Genomic DNA, 19,366 nt, shown 5'->3' with positions numbered 1-19,366 from the left:
GGCTTTGTGCTCTCACACAGGAGCAGCAGCTTGCCTGAGCCCATGGCCCTCTGACAATCCTCTGGCCACTCCTGGCTCACCAGGGGCACCATTTCAAATTTTGGGAGGGGTGCAGGGAAAATTTTAACCATGATTCCAGGGACTACTTAGTCACCTGAAAATTCTAGGGTTTTGTTTTTGTTTTTTGTTTGGAGTGGGCGGGGGGGAGAAGGGGCAGGTAATAATTTTGGGATTGACCTAAGCGATTTGTTCAAAGTTACAAAATGAATCAGAGATGGATACAGAAACAATCTTGGAGTCCACACTTTTAGTGCCCTGCTCTAATCACCATCCAATATTCCCTTTTGCAACAATGACTATCAAAACACAAAAGAAAATGACTCAGGCTACTCTACACAACTGAAAATAAATGTTTGCTGGTCTCCTTAAACAAAATACATAACACTTAAAATATGGCAATTTAAACACTGGCACCTGAATATTAACTGTGTTTTCTAATATGATCAGGGAAAGCTTTGAGATCAACCATTGCCTTAATTATAATTACTTTAATTACTTTAATTAGCTTGCTATTTTTCCTTAAATTTTAGTACACTTTTATCTGTCTATATAAAATAAAATCTTAAAAAGAAAGAACAATTCCAGTAATTCTTGACACAAGGATAAGAAAGTCTGCATATGTGAAGTAGTTAGAAATATAAGCATTATAAGCTACAGAAATTGTCAGATAATTGGACCGATCCCTTTAGGAGGTATGAGATGAACAAATAGCTCAAGGGAAGGGGGGACATATAGATGAAGAGATAGAAAAATAAATATTCCGTACAAGAGATCTGTTACTAAAGATGTACGCTGGATCTTTTCACTGAAAACCTGGAATACATATTCTTCTTAAATTTAAGAAGCATTCCAACAAATTATTTTAAACAAGGTGATGCTGCACTCTTTGGGGATTTTCATTATGAAGTCCCTCACTGGTTGTCTAGTGCTAAGTTTGATACAGGACATAGAACCACCAGGGGACTAAAGACCCAAGAGCACATCAAAGGAAGCCCTATAATTAGAAAGGTGGCACGAGCAAATAAAATAAATCAAAACCATGCTAGTAACAAAAGGTAAAAGTAAAGATTACAATATATTTAAAAAAAATTGGCCCCAGTGAATTTTGCACTTTAAAAATACATTTTGTCTGAGTCCTTCTCAGTAGTTACTCTCATATCCTCACTTTTTTCTCTGCTCTAATAAAAGCAATGGTTTCTGCTGAGGAATAAAAGAGATAATATGTCCACTTCAACAACCTCTTAAATGGGCAAGGTAAAGAACATCAGTTTGAATTCTTTTAGTTGGGCTGGTAAGAAATTCATTTGGTTTAAGAAGCGAGGTAGTATAATCTAGACAGATGCTTTCATTTCATGAGCTGCCTTTGGGATGCTATTTTTGATTAAAACTGATTTGCAAACCACCAAAACTGTGCATGAAATCTGTTTAGAGGCTGATTTTGATCAGGTAGCCAATGGGCAGAAATCAGCACAGCTGAAACAGAAGAGTTATGAAAGGTAAAGCAAATCAGAAACCATTTTTCAAAGGTTCTTTCTTGGTAAGGTCTTTCTATGTGCTCAATAAATGCAGTAATCTTCAAGGTTTTATTATATAAGCCTCTTATCTAACTCATCAACTTTGTTTTTGAGTGAAATATTATCTTATTCCATACCAGTTGCATGGTTTTATGTCCTAAAAGGTAAGTTTCTAAGTCTAATACTTAAAGGTCTAAAGCAGTGTTCCAACCTGGGGGGTTGTCCCCGCTTAGAAGCCTCCAGCCAATGAATTGGAGGGAAGATTAAAGCATGATCCTCTATCTGTATTTCTTCCCCAATGTAAATGCATTCCTATGGTTTTGGATAAAGCAGTAGCTGGCTCCTTGAAAAATCACTCTCCATGTGATCTGGCTCCCTCAGTGGCCCCTAAAGCTGCTGGCCAAAAAGAGCAGCTCACATGTACAAGACTACAGGCTCAGGCAGTAGGTCACAGAACCAAGCTTCAATCCTCTGCTCCAGTAGCATCCACCAAAGCTGCAAGAGCATGTGTTATCCATCCCCATGGAGTCACCTGTTGATGCCTCCACCTCAAGCAGTAAGTAGTCTACAGCTGCGTGGGGAACAAGAATCCGAAGCCACAAAATAGGACAGCACTTAAATAAAAGAAATTAGAAGGGAAAATATAATAGAGGGAAAAAGGAGGAACAGAAAATGGACAGAGAAAAAGGCAGGAAAAATGATGGTGACAACAGTGTACCATAAACACAATGTTACCCTCATGTGAATCACTCTCTAAGAAAGTATGCAGATTTTTACATATATTTTTCTGATTTGCTTTGCAGTTTATATATTGTTGGTCATCTTTTTCATCTGTTGGGTTTATGAAGGTATTTTCCATCCTTCCCAATATCTGATCATTGTGTATTTGGATGCTATCACTGCTGCCATCACCCATTTTCCTAGAGTTGAGCATATCTTAGAGCCTCTGAATTGTGTGTCAGTGAGAGAGCTATGAAGCCAGTCTTTTTTATGTCCCTTCAGAGAATGACTAATTTTTGACAAATACCTTGCCAACCAGAAAAGTAGTTCTCGGTGTTTTACGTCACTTGGACGTTCCTCCCAACTACCTCACATAGCTAGAACTCTCCTCCTATGTAGCAAAATGAGTGGTCACAAGCCCAGGTTGAGAATCCCTGTTCTAGATCTTGTTTGTATCTTTTTGGAGGGGAAGGGCAGTGTAAACACTGGGACTGAGGTCTATTTTGTAGAGTTTGAACACGTTTTCATTAAGCCTTTCTATAACTTTAAAGTATGTGTACTTTAGGTGGTGTCTCCAAGTGGTTCTAGATACGTTTTGGTAGTTATTGCCAGTATTCTTTTATATCTATGTATGTATGAATTTAATGAGCATTGTCACAGGAGTGGGCATAGAACTGATTTTTTTCACCATCTGAATTTTTAGAAATGGATGCTGAGCTCCAACAAGGTGCTAGATTGACAAGACTGGACAGATATCTCGTGTAGTTGTAGAACACAGCAGCAGCAGCAGCGCAAAATTCCTTATTCCACCAATTTGTCTCAACCTTTACCTGAAAGACCAGCTCTTATGAAAACTGTTATTCATCATGCCAGTCCAACACATTCTGAGAATGTGAGCAGAAGTGTACATTTTTAATGTTTTTTCCTTGGGATATGGACTTCTCCCCCTCCACTAGTAACTGGACTGAAATTAATAGTTAATTAATTTCACATAAACCTGGATGACTTTTGTTCACTAGCATTTTTGCTTGGATTTTGACTAGTCACCTATGTATCAAAGGTTTCTTATCCCTTACAGATTGTTACGGGTCTCCATTTCCCCAGAAAGCTAAATGTGTGTGTTCCATTCAGTGGTGCTAACTTTATTTATTTTAGCAAGGGGAGAGTTAAAATTCAGCTTTAATATTCAAATAATTTATATTCAATAGTCACATGCTGAGGTCCTGAAATGATGGACCAGGTGACATGACAGAAAATTTGAGAGGTCTCTTGAATCCTATTACCGGTACTATCTTTGCTAGAGCAACCTCAGCCAATAGACAAAAAGGGAACAAATGAACCTTTCCCTCATCTGAGTTTCTTTTTATTTTCTTCCCTCTATGTGGAAGCAGTGGGGAGTTAAGTGGCAAGTACAAAATATCCCTTTTTATTGACACCCAACTCCCTATTGTGGTTAGGGGTAGGATTGCCCTGGAGTCTCTAGGAATTAAAAATTAATCTTTCATTAAAGATTATGGCATGTGATAAAACCTCTAGGAATACATCCAACCAGAACTGACGACCCTAATTGTGGCCATGTGTTTCAGGCACAGCAGGGCCACAGGCAGCAATGATAATTTGAGGCAGAGCCTTTTCTCCACTAGCGCACTTTGTCGCCATAATACACAATCTGATAGGATTGTGGTAAAAATGCCTGAGTCATGTTTACATTGCAGCTTCTACTGCTGATTGTGAATACAAAGATAGCTAGTGTAGATGCAGTTTATAGGAGAAAGGCAAATTCATTTTATTAATGTATTTGAAAGAGGGTCAACTCACAACTGGATGTCAATGCAGAAACCCTGAGGTAGTGCTGTGGAACCTGGAACCTCACTTAGGAGTGAACCTGCAAGGTACTGAGTGCCTTCTGTTCAGAAGGCATCAAGAAAAGCTGATGGCATTCAAATTTGCAGAACCTGTCTTGTAAAACAAGAAACTTTGAGGGAGGTAAGCTCCCCTCTCCCTCCAAGCCATTAATCAGCATTGATTTAAAATGCTAAATCAAGAGGAATTTTAACACTGAACTTAATGTGACTTGAAATTCATATACATCTGTTTAAACACAGATTGGAATTTCTGTCAGACCAATACCAGTGAAAAGCTGACATTCTAATTAATATGAATAACTCTATCTTCCTATTACAAAAATATCCCTTTTTTAATAACTCAATCTTCTACTGCAAAGAAGGGAATATGATAGCATATGTTTTTTTTTAAATTCCAGGAGAAATGAAGCTGTAGGATCACTACTGCTTTTCCATGCTGTCTAGCACATTGTTTACATAGACTGACGGTGTACATGCCATCAAGGTATATTCACAAACTGAAATTGTAGTGTATTATATACTCTAGTACTTCATGATAGGATTTTGAAAAAAAACCCAACCCACTCTTATTTCATGAAAATGACCCCCCCCCCGAAATATGTAACATACTCTATGCATCAGGAATACTCCAGTGATAGATTTTTAGTGGCTTTAAAATAACCTAACGAAATGTTAGACAAAGTTATAAGCCTCAGTTGTGATCTCTCCTGTGCACCTTCACAGAGAAGTGAATGGGTGTAAGGTGCTCACTCTCCCCTGCAGGCTATACATATTAGTGAATCCTGAAGGAGAAGAGCAGCCACCATGCGGCTGTTCCTGCCCATCCCACAGTGGTGGGTAGCATATGTACAGGCAGAGATAGGGAGAGAGTCATTTTTATTCCAACTCCCACAGTGCACTGGCCCATGTTCTGGAGCTGGAGCAGTCTTTCAAGTAATCTGTGTTAGTAAGAGGGCTGGTACGGAAGACTTCCCCCATTGAGCAAGGGGGAAATAGGAACTGAAAGTCACAGCCTCCTTTCTGCCCTGCTCTTGGGACACTGAAGCTATTTCCATCTAGCCCAGAGAAAGGCATCTTCCAGAGAATTTAATGCAGTAGAGTAGGAGTGAACAAACTGAAATGACCCAGGACTTTTAGGTGCCGATCCTGCAATGCGTGGTGCATGGTCACATCCCTGCACTTGCATGGGACCAAAGTCTATGGGGCTTCATGTTAGCTCAAGGAAATCTTTTTAAAATACACAGCAGGACCACAAATTCTTTAGTGCAGGGACATTTACTGCATATGTGCACAGTGCTTACTACAATGCCTCTAGGCACTACTATGATGGAAATGATTAACATCAATAAAGGACATGAAAAATGTCAATTCATGCTTGAAAGCTGAAGATCAGAGCGTTTTAAAGTTGTGGCAGGATCAGTTCCATTTTTTAACTGCTTAATTTAATGGCGGTCAGGCCCACCATTAAATTAACAGAAATAAACGAACAACAGAATTTACTGTATCAGGGTATTGAAACTCACTGATTTCCAATGCTTTGAAATGGAGGAGCTTATTTATTTATTTTTGCTCTTACTTTGCATTATCCAGTTGGGCCGTATAAGAAGACTCATTAAAACTTCTAAAAACTATCTTGAAAATTAATTTTGCAACACACATAGATTGTATTTAGTAGTTTTCCTGGAGAGCTCTGATATGCTCCTTAAACCACAAGACTTTTCGTTTAAGGAGGCATTATCATTATTATTTATATTGGGTTAGTAACAAAGGTCTGAATCAGGAATGGGACTCCATTACTCTATACAAACAGATAAGAAGAGATGGTCTCTGCCCCATATGTTGATAATAGTTTGAAAAATCTAAGCATGAGGTTTTCAGCATCTAAAATCTCATTTCATCTAACATGGTTGCTTTTCATATTCTACTACAATTTAACAACTGTAGTTGTTTTTTACCTGTTGGTAACCAGTACCAGCTGTTAGACGTATTCAGTAAAAACCTCATGAGGCTTATCCAATGCCCCTCAATCTATAATTACTGCTTGTAATATATACAGATCTTATTTCTCCAAGTGTTTTCTACTTCCACACAATGTTTTGTTTCTTTTGCATAAGAGCAAGAATAGTGACAGTTACAGTATAGAAAATGTACAGCCGTTAAAGTTACTGAAATGATAATTTCAAATATTTTATTTAAATCATTCTGTAACATGATTAAAAATGTGGCAGATAGTAAAAATAAATTAGAGCTTCATTAATACTGGACAGAAGAAATATAATTTTACTTTTATCTTTTATTATTTCCCTTTTCTTTCAATCTGAGGATAATTTCTGAATTGCAATATAATTTTTTCTAATTTCATTTTCAAAAAAGATTTTTGCTACACTATGGCTGCTAATGAATGCAGGAAATTTTGTTTTTCTTTTAGAAGGTGAATTTATTGGCATTTTGAATAATAATACGCTTTGCTATGGCATTAAAATATAGGTGTTGACTAATAATTAGAAAAAATAATCTACTATCTAAAAGCACAGCAGAACACTTCAATTACTTATAGCAATCACAATATAATCTTGTCCTACCAAGTGTGTCTCAAGGTACAGTTTAAGGCTGTCTGTCTCTGCTTTAGGAGGAGTCCAGTTCTCTGTCGTTTCCATGGCTTCATTTAACCAGTGAATGAATTCATCCAGCTTGCTTACAAACCCCTTAACCAGATAAGAAAAAAGAAAGAACAAGAAAAACATATTTGTTAGTACAATGACAATCTGGAAAAAGCATGCTCTTTATTTATTTTTTTTAAACCAGCAGAGCACTGCATAGTGAAATCTTGTCCTCAGCAACTATGCAAAGAATGATAAAAATTGGTTGGTGGTCTTCTGATAAAGGAGGAGCAAGACTGTGCTCAATGTGTTTTGGGATAATCTAAGGTGGTCTCCTGGGACAGACCAGTGTAAAAGATTCATTAGATTGTGGCGAGAGGGAAAAACAATGAGGTTTTAAAAGTGAAGGGGATTTGTATGAGTGGCTGGGTGAGAGGCCTGGGTTATAATAAAGGATGGGTTGGAAGCCCCTATTCAGGAAACCAGATGTGGCAGCTGCATCACTTCTAGAGCTATACAAGGCAGAATGTGCAGCATTTAATGTAAGGACTGCTGGTCTTTTATCACAGACACTATTAAATGATGCCCCTGACTTTACATGACTGAATGATGCTCTAAGGCCCATTCTGAGTGCAGATAACTTCACCAGAATCTTCTGTTCAGCATGAGTTAAGGGAAGGTCGAGAGGGTAGCGTGGCCATGATGTTTACATCGACTTAAAATAGATCTTAAGAGTATGTTCATCTAATATGACCATCCCAGAATTGCTTAAGATAATGCTAGCACTGGTGTATTAGTTTTTATTTCTATTTTATTTTATATTATATTCATAGGCTTGGTTAGGATACTCAGGACTCTGGTATTTGTGGACCTCCCATAAATTAATTAAATTATGCCTTCAACAGCTCTGTGAGGTAACCAAAGTATCATTCTCATTTGTTCCCCTTTGTATAAATAATTCAATATTCATTGGAGCAGGGGACTGGAACCAAGGTCACCCTGCTCCCATGTGAATGCCTGGGTTCAAATGCCTATTCCTGGTGAATACTCTAACCACTGGGCTAAAGGCTATAAGGGGCAGAGGGGCACTCCTCTAGCCCTTTAAAAATGCTTAGAAAAAAAACTTTCAGGTCAAGTAAAACAATTAGTTCAACCCCAAATAGATATTTTTTTTATTTGCCAAAAGTTTTAAATTTTAACAAAAAAAATTCAGAACTACCACTGAACAGGGCTCTACCCTTTGGGCCTCAGAGAAGAACACTACAAATCACATTACTGATTGCTTGTCACATCCTAGTGATGTTATCTGAGAAACAAGGTGATTTGATATACACATACACACAAAATAAAGGTGCTCTCTTATACAGGCTTCATGGATTTTACTAATAAAGGGGGTGTAATATATTACTTTAACAGAGTACTATGTTTTAGCAGAATTTTTCAAAAAATATTTCAAGATTTCAAGCATGTGATGCCGATACTTACTAATACAAAAGGCAGCTCTCAATAGTGAATATGCTTGTCCCTCAGAATATTTGTATTTTTCAATATTATATATGGGAACCCTCCAGTACTAGCCTTTTAGATGTCACATACTTTTTCTCGCTGCTATGAAATGTGCCACATGGCGGGAGACAATCCACAACAGGTATATGACCTGACTCATTTGCGTAGTGGGGTATGGAATGTTTGAAAGGTGTTTTGAGCCTTAATAAATAGATAGATAACATGCAAAGCTATGAGGAGCCAGAATCTTTTTGTTTAAAAAAAGATAAATATTTAAAACAGTTTCATTATGGACATTAAAATCCCCACTAAAAATAAATGGGTTGGTGGTGAGCACTGACGAGACAGCTAAAGAAAAGGAGAGGCATGATGACAGAACAGGGAGATCTAACCCAGGCTACATCCCTATCAGAGAAATATTTTCTGCTACAAAACACAAATCACAATAATCCTACTATTTTTCAAACGATGGCTATAAAATTTTATTGAAACCATTCAAAGAACACATCTGTAGAAACTGAAAATAATTTAAAAAACTAAAAGCCTGACACTGAAAATGACTGTCAGAGGATAGATAACATTGTCCAGCTCCTGAATCTCAATGTCTGGGTAAACACCACCATCTGGAGGCCTAATGGAGCATTGTCAGTCCTACAAAATCTTAAGGAGGGAGCCAGCCCAATGCTGAACTGTAAGCATCTAAATTGAATTTCTAAATCTTACATCTGAACATTCAAATATGTGCCTATTTTTGCAAATAGGTGCTAAGGAACATCAAAATGCAGATCTGGATGTTCCACAACTAAATTAACACCACAATTTTACTTGACTTGTCATTTGAGTTCTGTTAAAATTAAAAGGAAAACCCATATAGTTGAACACGCTAGATCAGACAGATTTCTTTTTCATATTTTCCATGTGTTTATCTCAAACTAAATTCAAGATTATGTTGAGGCACCATAATCCCTACTTCATTTATCACAAACTAATGATCAAAAAGTTTTTCAAAATGTTTTTCACAGTAGTGCCTAGGACTCCAACTTATTTATTTTAATAGCCTGGTGCTAGTGGGCAAAGAGACACCTTTATCATCCCAGTGCCACCCTAATGACTCATGTCTGCCTGGAAGCAGCTCCAGTGGAAATTGAAACCTATGCAAATACAGTCAACTGGATCAGGTCTGTTGCTAAAGACTAGACTAGACTACAACCCTGCTCTTGAAGCTGAACTTCTACTTCTTTCAGAGAGATAAAGTGGGTGAGGTAATATCTTAGACCACCTTCTATTGGTGAGAGACAAGCTTTCAAGCTTACACAGAGCTCTTCTTGAGGTCTTCTCTTTGGCATTATTCCAAGGCCTGGCTACATACAAACTTTAAAACCAAAATCAGTATTTTCAAACAATATGCTGCTCCTTTATCACTTTAAGCACTGATGCACACACTTGGGTCTTGCTTATTCAATTTGATAAGCAATAGGTGTTGCTACTTTAGAGCTAAAGCATACTTTTAGGCAGAGCCTTGAGCAAAGGATGGTGCATAAACTTAGCGCCAGTCAATGGTTACCCTGCAAGACACTCCAATTCACAACCTAGACCATATTGAAGATGTGATTACCACTCTATTGACTGGCTGGAAGTAACAAAACATCCTATTTAGAATGATGACTACCTAATGAATGTTGAAGATGTACAGTAAAAAACAAAAAGGAGCTATCTTCATGCAGTTTGTTTTGGATATTTCCTAAAATACATATATATTTTAAGAAATGTTTTAGACAAATTTGGGTCTACGAAGTTCTAATATGGAGAAAGATTTGCCTCATGATAAAACAAAGTATTCTGCAACACTAGAAAAAAATGTAATGCAACCCAGTCAGAAAATGAAATATAGGACTAATTACAACATGCAAAAGAATGGAATTTAGTGTGCAATCATGAACCCAGACTCAGGACTGATCAAGGAAACAAATAAATATTATAGGAAAGCAAAATATACACAATAATATTTTGCCATGGTTTCTTCTCATTTCATGCATCTAACAGAAATGGCTGTACATCCCTATCATTAATAATTTTTACCACACTCTCTCTCTTTTGTATTTGAGGTTTACCTGTTTCTTTGTCTACACAGCTTTCTTAGACAATTTTAAGATAGAGGAAAACCTCAGCTGGTGTAAATCAGCTTCAGTTGCTTCAATGAAGCAAAGCTGACTTATAATAGCTATGTATCTAATCCTGCCACTATGATGCCTATAATTAAACTATGATATATCACAATGTTTTAGAATCTGAAAATCCCAAAGTTACCTGCATTATAGGAAAGAAAGTGCTATAAAAAACAAGAACTCCTCAGGAGAGAGAAAAAAGGAGACCAGGATGGAATTCCAGTGTAAACGGATCTCTCCCTTTGAGACCAGCTGCATCAGTTCTGTGATGTAACTGCTCTGTATTGTCCTAGTAAGCTAGCCACTGATTTTGTTCCAGGCCCCTCCTAGTAATATTGTCACTATGCTATGTTTGGAAAAGTCAAATGCTACATAGTGGATATTTGGTAGCAACCTCCATAGCTAAGGATACAATGCAGTTTCCATGATGATCTTCTGTTTGAATGCAGTAATACATTTCTGAAATTTTCACCTATTGGGTTTTTCAGCTGATTACAGGTTGTGCGACTATGGAACATACTTTTTCCTTTGTGTAAAAAACACAACAAACAACATTTTATTCATACTTTTTAAAAACAAAGCTACAGGAAAAATTGTTTACATTTAAAACTTGGCATGGATATAGTCTTCTCTGGAGATCTATAGCTATTTCATCTGGGTGGATAAGGATTCAGAATAAGAGAGCTGTAAGTACTGAAAAAAATCTAAGTGTGTTCAAGGTATCTGGTAGGCTTCTAGCAGAGCCTAGTGATGGTATTGCCAACCCCAACAGTTCAAAAACTCCCAAATCATGAGATTAGACTAAAATCCTGAAATTTCTTTTTGAAGAACTTGTCTTTTTTTCAATGCCCTCTAATGACCCTGCCTATCTCAAGAGTGTGTAAAAATAACAAGTCAAACATTTGAATTGTGCAGAGAAATAGGGAGGCCCTGCCTCTCCCCTCCCCCTCCCTTTCCCACTGTTTAGTCTTTTCTGATGCCCTTTGCACCTGCTTCCCAAATCCCTATCACTGCCTGAGAGCCCTACCAGGCGCACCTGCTCCCTGACACCGCCTCCCCCCATATCTGACTCCCCTTGGCAGATTCTTGCAGCCCTTTTAACTGCTGTCAGGCAGACTCCAGAAGCTGATCAGCACCCCAGTTCCTCCTTTGCAGGCTCCAGAAGCTGCCTGCCATGTCTCCAGCCTAGAGAAGGCCTGCCCTGGGCTTGGACCTCCATTAACTCCCCCTTCCAGGATTGTGGGAAATAGGCCAAGGCTGCTCCTACTAGCCCCAGGGAGGGTGGCTCTGCTGTGCTTTCTGCTCCAGTGTTTTGCGCTCCTCAGAGCACCTCATTACTGCAGACACTAGCTGCCTCTACCTGCAGCTCACATGGTAGAAGAGGGAAAACTACAGTCAGACCAGGGAATACTCCCTAGCTGCCTGTAGTGTTTGTGGAATTGAGAGGATGTTCAGGGAAGGTACTGGCCCTCTTGAACCTGAATTTGGCTATGCATGTTTCAGAGAGACACTTGTAATGTCGTAAAACATACATTATAAAATAATACAGGATGTAATGTGGCAAGTTAACATTGATGTGGAAACTTTAATGTATGCAGTTCCTGGGCCAAATTCTGCTCTTTGAAACTATACAGAATTCACTTGGGTTGCATGTGCAGCTGGAAACAGTATTTGACCATCTTGCTTTTTGAAATTTTAAGCTGTGCAATGTTGACATTGCTTAACACTTTATTAATATTATTAATTTGCATTTAATATGCACATTGAATTATTATGGATTGCATCACATACACTTAGAGTACTTTTGGACACAACTTTTATCAAGACCCAAAATCTTTGGAGTGACTAGAACCAAAATTTGAAAAAAGATGTTCCAAACAGGTAGGTCCCAGATATATAAGCATGTACTAAAAATGTCTATTTACCTATAGACAAAATGATCACGTTTTAAGGATGGCCGTCATACCAGTTTTACAGAGACACAGAACCTGCCCTTTATACCACAAATCTCAGCATAGAAGCACAAGAGAGCAGTACTAGTGAAATCACTGCACTAGATCTTCCTCTCCTCCCCTTTAGTTTTGGGCACACAAAGGAAATTTTGTCGGTAAACGAATTGGTTATGAGGATATGTGTTAAAAAATGAATGTTCAATTTTATTGCAAACAGAGAACGTTGTAAAGTTTGCTCCCAATTTACAAGAAAAGACACAAAGGGGCTACATAGTGGGATGAGCTGCCTCTAAGGGCACTTCTATCACAGAATGGCATTAAAAAACCCCTTTGTCTAACCACTAAAGGACTTGCATGAGAGTCTCAGGAGGGACTCAGTCCTGCCCACTGGACTTTAATTTCAAAAGGATAAAAGTTCACTTTCTTCATAGGGAAAGGTAAGTCAAAGGAATCGAGGTACTCAGGAGGATGAGACTGCACAAACAGCCATGGTCAGTTTAATTGGAGCTAGATGCAGAGGCAACAGTGCAATCATCAGCAGTACAGATTATAGAATTCCCTAAGGAGACAGATGCCACTAAGGAAAAAAATTCCTCTGTAGCGTCCTCCAGACTTTGTGATGGCCAATAAGTCCACTGACCTCATAGGGACATAATGCTGACGAAGCATAATATCAACAGAATTCTTCTATTCTTTTCATAACAATTCTACTTTATCTAGGATATGACAACTCAAGGCAATTGGAAATTTGATGGAACCAAGCTAAAATGAATTCATGGAGTGATTAAAATATTTACTTTCCTACTTCACACTTGGCATTCATAGCACAGTGTATGTAACACCCAAGTACATGTTACTTTTTAAAAGGCAGCTTTCAAAAGTTGTTAGAAAGCGTCATGTCTACAGGGTATGTTCAGCCAAGGAGAGTCAGATCCAAGAATGTAATGCTTCTAATATGGGCCTTGTATATACTAGACTATTTCTCTTAGTATTTCGCACTATTGCTACTAGAGCTACATGATTGCTGTATAGCTAGCAACAGGTAAAGGATAAAGGGCCAGTATTGTCCAAGGGTGTGGGAGCTGCTGTAGCAAAGGAGTGTTAAGAAATCAGCTGGGGTGTCATACCCTATACTACAGGAGTGGATTCCTCCCCTGAATATGATCAGAGTTTTACGCTGGCACGTATTGTTCCCTAAGAATGGGGCATCAATCAACCAAAGATGTAATAGGTTGGTTTCATCTGCCACATCTCTCCAAGCAGACTTAAGGACATATCATGAAGGTCTGGTGGAGTTATGTATGCTAGCACAAACAGACTGGATATTGGCGTATAGTGAAAACAGCCACTAATAATACAAGTGGCCAAAGTCAGCTCCATGTTGACAAACTAAGTGCACCAGCTGCCGCTCCAGATCACAGAGCAGTATTCAGCTGAAGCAAACACCAGGGCCTATGCAGATGTACAAAAGATTGAAGGGTCTGCTCCCAGGTAGGTTCCTGATAGTTTTCATATCAGGGTGGTGTGAGAAGAGATCTTCATTTTCAGGTGTTCCAGTGTTCCTGAAGCCAATGTGTCAGGCTACGATCAAGTTTTACTTCCAAGTACATGACAACTGGTCAGAATGGCAATGGCCATTCTTGCGCATGGATCATGATGGGTTGATTGGCAAGATGATTGTTTAGATGGAAGTTAGTTATCACTGTCTTGGTTTCACTGAGAATTAGTCTCACTGATAGAAGCAGGTGGTCCAAGTAACCATGTTTTGGCTGTCATGTATCAAGGGGTAGCCATGTTAGGCTGAGATTCCCTTTCTATCCTATGACAATCGTTTTCCAGGGTCAGCACTACAGAAGTCATCACAATACACATTTCTCAGCCTCTGTTTCAGGGAGGTCATATAAGGGGGCAAGTCTACTGCCATCACGTGGCACCGACCATCTGTATGAAAAAGCTAAAGTAGACAAAGTACAAAAATCAGAGCTCAAGTCCTCGTCATAAAAAGTGAAAGACAAAAATGAACACAGCCTGAAGGAGTTGTCCTCCAATGGGATCCTCTTCAGGCCAGGGTCACAAACCCTAGTGCTGGGGTCAGCTCTCAAAGTGCTGTTCCTCCGTATCTAGGGAATCTCAGCAGCCAAGAGGGACATCCTCCTTCATTTGGCTATAAAGCACAGTTAATTTTGCTTCAGGAAACATCCCCTACCATTGACAGCCCACTGTCAATTCCTGGCATTGCTGTTGTGTCTCACCTCTGTCGTAGGCAATAGAGGATATAGCATAGTGGTAACTTCCATAGAAGTACTTAAATGAAGATAATTCTTATTTAATTAAACATTAGAAAAACTTATGTAAAATGTTGCTTGTATAAACATAGGTAAATATGATGAGTAGGATAGACAGCACAGCAGAACCTGATCCTGTATTAAGGACTGCACTGCTGCCAAATTACTCTTGCCTCCTAGCAGAAATAAGTTTGAGGAGAGGAGAACATAGCTGTATACTGAGAATCTTGTTCAACTTGTCTCCTCAGGTATGCTTATTCTGCACACACCCCACTCCTTCCCCAACTGGAGCTCTTGAGAATAAAGGAGCAGCTGCCTAAGAGGTTTGGAACTTGCTTCCGCTCAGTATGGAAGTCTATACTAGTGCTGACATTTATCCAAACCCACATGAGGTCTCTACTTACACTTGTACTGGAGCACAACCACCTTGTAAAATAAAGGTCTAAATAGTGAGACTTGTGGCAGCAGGACAAGAGCATGGGTGGAATGAGAGAATAGTCCAGTCAATCTCTGGCTTCCAAGAGACAAATTTCTGGATGCCACAATTACTCCACCTCTATTAAGCCTCTGCTAGATGCTAGCGGACTAAGGCATGGGAAGTAGGGGAGCAGGAGATGCAGCAGCACTCCCAGGCTTTCTGTCCGGTGTCCTGGCCACCGGCCCTGAGCTTCTGCTGCTGGCCCTGCTTGAGCCTGGGGACTCTGCTTCTGGTCCTAGGGTCCCACCCAGCCATTGGCCCCACACCTGGGGGCTCCACTGCCAGCCCCCGAGTCCTGGCTGCTGGCCCCGCATGTGGGGTCCCAGCCTCCGGCCTGGGGTCCCATCCAGTTGCTGGGGCTCTGGGGGCTCCACTGTGAGCCCCAGGATCCCACCTGGCTGCCATCACCATGCCCAGGGCCAGGACCGGCTCTACAGTTTTCGCCACCCCAAGCAGCGCACCGAATTGCCACTGCAGACGTGGGGGGAAGGGGGGCAGTCTGTCTGCCCTTAGGGCGGCAGGCGCGTTTCCACAGCGGCAGCAATTCGGCAGCAGCTTCTGTGTTTAGCTGAAGCCGTCGCAGAGAGCTAAATATAGAAGCTACTGCCGAACTGCTGCCACCGTGGAAACGCACATGCCGCCCTGAGGGCACACGGACTGCCCCCGCCGTCCGCAGCGGCAATTCGGTGTGCTGCTGGGGGGCAAAACAACAGGGACTGCCGCCCCTTGAAGACTGCAGCCCTAAGCACCAGCTTGGAATGCTGGTGCCTGGAGCCAGCCCTGCCCAGGGCCTAGCCTCCACTGCCTTATCCTGTCCATGTCCCCTGCTCCCAGAGTCACGGCCCTGCTCCCGACCCCAGCTCAAGGGGGCAGTGAGAGGTGCGGACAGGGGTAAGAGGGGTGCAGCTCAGCACCCCCACTCCCAAAACTGTTCCAGTACCACTGCTAGAGGGAACTGTGGGTGCTTAACACCTTGGAAAATTAGTCCCACAGAGATTGGAGAAACAGTCCAGAGGTCAAATAGCTTCCTAGTTTAAAAAAAGGGATGTGTTACTTTGGAGCACCATTTTTCTCATATTTTCTCATTTCCAATGAGGAGAAGATTACTATTCGTTCTTGATCTATCAGATCCTAATCTTAAATTTGCTTTTCTACCTGTAATTATGTGATCATTTAGTTACGTTATGCTTTGCACCTATATAACACCTTTCCTTCAAGGATTTCAAAGCATTTTTAAATGTCTGACTTCTGTTTAAGTTTCACATTAGATCAAAATGCTGGATCACTTGCAGCAGAGTGGGAGTGCTACTCATGTTATTTCCACACCACTGACCTGTTCATTCAGCATTTCTGGTCTGTGTTCTTTATGGTTTGTGAGGCATAGTGGGAAGATGACCATGAAAAGAAGACACTGGATGGGTGGACCTGAGTCAGCTTAGTAGCAGGAGATCACATAAGGATTTACAGGACATGAGAAATAAGTAATAGGAAGAACCAGGGGCAGGAAGTAAGAGCAGGAAATGATAAGGGAAGAGAGGCATGGCAAGGAGGAGGAATCAGTAAAAGGAGGAGAAGGCAAATGTCTGGGGAAAAGGACACGGTGGGTTTCAGTTCTTTTTTTTAGCTTGACAAAAACTAGGATCCAACTCAGAATGTAAAGAAAGGTAAGGTGGGACCGGAGGACAGTGGAAAGAACCAGACACAGTGAATGATGCCTTGTATGCCATCGTGAATGCCACAATTAAGGAAATCTCTGTTCAGATATTCGGGAAGAAGAAAAAGAGGTCAGTTTTGCAGACTCAAGTGGCTGGACAGTACAGATAAGAATCTAAACTTTTGGATGCTGAATCCAAATGAAACCTGAACTCTAACCCATTTGAACTTCATCCTCTCACCACGTTATCATTTTTGTTTCTCATATTTCTCTGAAAATGTTTTCATTCTGAAACAGATTATAGCTGGGTATGTCTCCTGGGGCCTCTGGTTATCTTGAAAATAATTTTTGTACTGTTGTGTCATTTTCCTTCCATGCTGTTTTTCTACCAGTGTATCTGACAGGTCTAAGCAGCTGCCAGGGGATAATCAAGTGTGCCGAAAATGCTGTACTAGTATGGGATACATTTAAATTCCTGTTGCGCAACACCTTTTTGCTGCAAATGTGCCAGAGCATCAAATACCCAGAGCTATGTCTTTTCTAGGTTTTATACTCTCATGTTCCTATCTCAGCCAAAAACTATCCAGATTCTACTGCCCAGCTAAGAGAGAAGTAATGCAAATCTGTTTTAGGTCACACAATCTTGTCTGACTCAACTGTCAGTCCTGCTAACATTTGCCACCATGTAAATAGGACTACAGATGGGAAGCTAATGGGGCTACCCATGGGAGTAAGTGTTAGCAGGATCACACCACTAGGCTGTAACACATACCCACTTATTATACATTCCTAAATTCTTCTTTGTCTTATATGGGCAATTGTACAGAATACTGAATCGTAGTAGAAAATATAGCAGGTCTTTCAGCACCAATAGTTCACACACAGGAAAACTGCTTTTATTCAGAGATCTCTTACATGGATTCAGTGGTCCCTAAACCCTGCACAAAACCCAAACTCACAGATTTGAACAGCGCTCCTTTCTACCTATCAGCTATTTATAAGTATGGATCCTGATCAAAGGCTGTGGCTCAGGCCCATCTCTAATCTATATTTTTTAATAAAGCAACTGGATACTTTTTTATTAAAATGCTGCCAATATAAATACTGATTGATGTTGAAACTATTTACACTACTACAAGGATACTTGGAGATATTAAATCTTTCCCTTCTAATAATTATTTTAAATGTTGTGTTGGCAACTTACCTTTTGCAGACCCTTTCATGGGTAATTTATGTATTGGTTATTAGCCTAAGTGCACCCAAAGACTAGCTAACCACCACTTGCCAATTTTCCATATTATTTGTACTGTACTCATATATTTGGTTTTGTTCCATGCTCAGAAAACAAATAGTGTTTTGTTACCATCATTCCAGGTCAATAGGGTGACCATATGTCCCGATTTTATAGGGACACTCCCGATATTTGGGGCTTTTTCTTATATAGGCTCCTATTACCCCCCACCCCATCCTGATTTTTCACACGTGCTGTCTGGTCACCCTACTGGTCACGCATAGCCTGAGTATCTGGGCTTTGCACAGGCAACATGATGAGCAGATGGGGTGGAACAGCCCCTTTGCAGCTGCTATTCCTATCTATGGTTAGCATATTAGGAACTGAAATGGAGCCCCCTCTGTGGTGTGTAGGAGATACACAGATCCCCCCACCCATACATGGCTGCTCCACTAACCCTTCTTCTTTTCCCTTTATGATACTTTTCCAGATGAGGCTTGTTGGGATGATGCCAAATTGGTGTGGCCATACTGAATGAATGGTGTGAGCATAACATGACATGATTTAAACATGGCTGAATGGCTCCAAAGGACCCTGGGAACAGGTTCCCTTTAAGCAGAAGCAAATTTGATAAAGAACTGGCAAAGTCTGCATGTACAATCGATATTGAACCTATTGGTCGGCAAATAGGGGCCCATGCAAAAGTAAATATCACATGTATAAAGTTCCAGCATGGAGCACAGATCAACCTGGTTATAGTGACTTTACAGCAAGAACACCATGCAGAGATCCAGAGTGAATGATTGATGAGTGAGTAAACATGAGTTAAACCACCACCCTCCGCCTCGAGCCCCTTCTAAAATTTTAATTAGGTAAAAATTAGTAACCACATGCCCACTGGGCATGCTTTTAAGACATGTGACTCCTTTGAGGAAAGAGAGTATAAGAATCAAGCAAAGTAAATGGCTGTTGGTTGGGATTCCTTAATTGACACTTGAAGAAGCAACACTCCTAGGCAGAGTAGCCAAAACTCTGCTCCAGGGGCTGGAGTAGGACTGTGAACCAGAGGGGTCTCCAAGCAACCAAGGACTTGCCTCAAGGGAATATGAGACAGACCAGAGGGCTAGAAGCCATCTATAAAATTGGTAACCACCTTCTCTGTCTGCCAAGCAGGAACTGAGTGAGGCTAGCACAGATGGTCTTTCCAAACTCCTCCCAAGCTTGGGCTCTCTCTTCAACCACTGCTACAGCTGCAGCCCTCTTTGCCAGCCAGTACCTCTCAGCTTTTACAATAGATTTCACAAAATCTATAGAAATGCAAGTTCTCTTGTGTAAA

General features: G+C 40.3%; 1 protein-coding gene across 3 annotated transcripts in view; it reads right to left on the bottom strand.

Annotated features, from left to right (window-relative positions):
- Window positions 1–19,366, bottom strand: part of AKAP6 (A-kinase anchoring protein 6) — a 383,693-nt gene that overhangs the window by 196,898 nt on the left and 167,429 nt on the right. For all 3 annotated transcript variants that reach the window (XM_050953827.1, XM_050953825.1, XM_050953828.1), the window contains exon 5: window positions 6,742–6,864. In XM_050953827.1, coding sequence (XP_050809784.1) covers window positions 6,742–6,864 — 123 coding nt within the window. The remainder of the gene's footprint in view (window positions 1–6,741; window positions 6,865–19,366) is intronic.

This window comes from Gopherus flavomarginatus, chromosome 5 (assembly GCF_025201925.1).
Source record: "Gopherus flavomarginatus isolate rGopFla2 chromosome 5, rGopFla2.mat.asm, whole genome shotgun sequence".
Classification (NCBI taxonomy): domain Eukaryota; kingdom Metazoa; phylum Chordata; order Testudines; family Testudinidae; genus Gopherus; species Gopherus flavomarginatus.
Note: the sequence above shows the minus strand (reverse complement) of the source record. Positions and strands in the feature narration are given on the sequence as shown.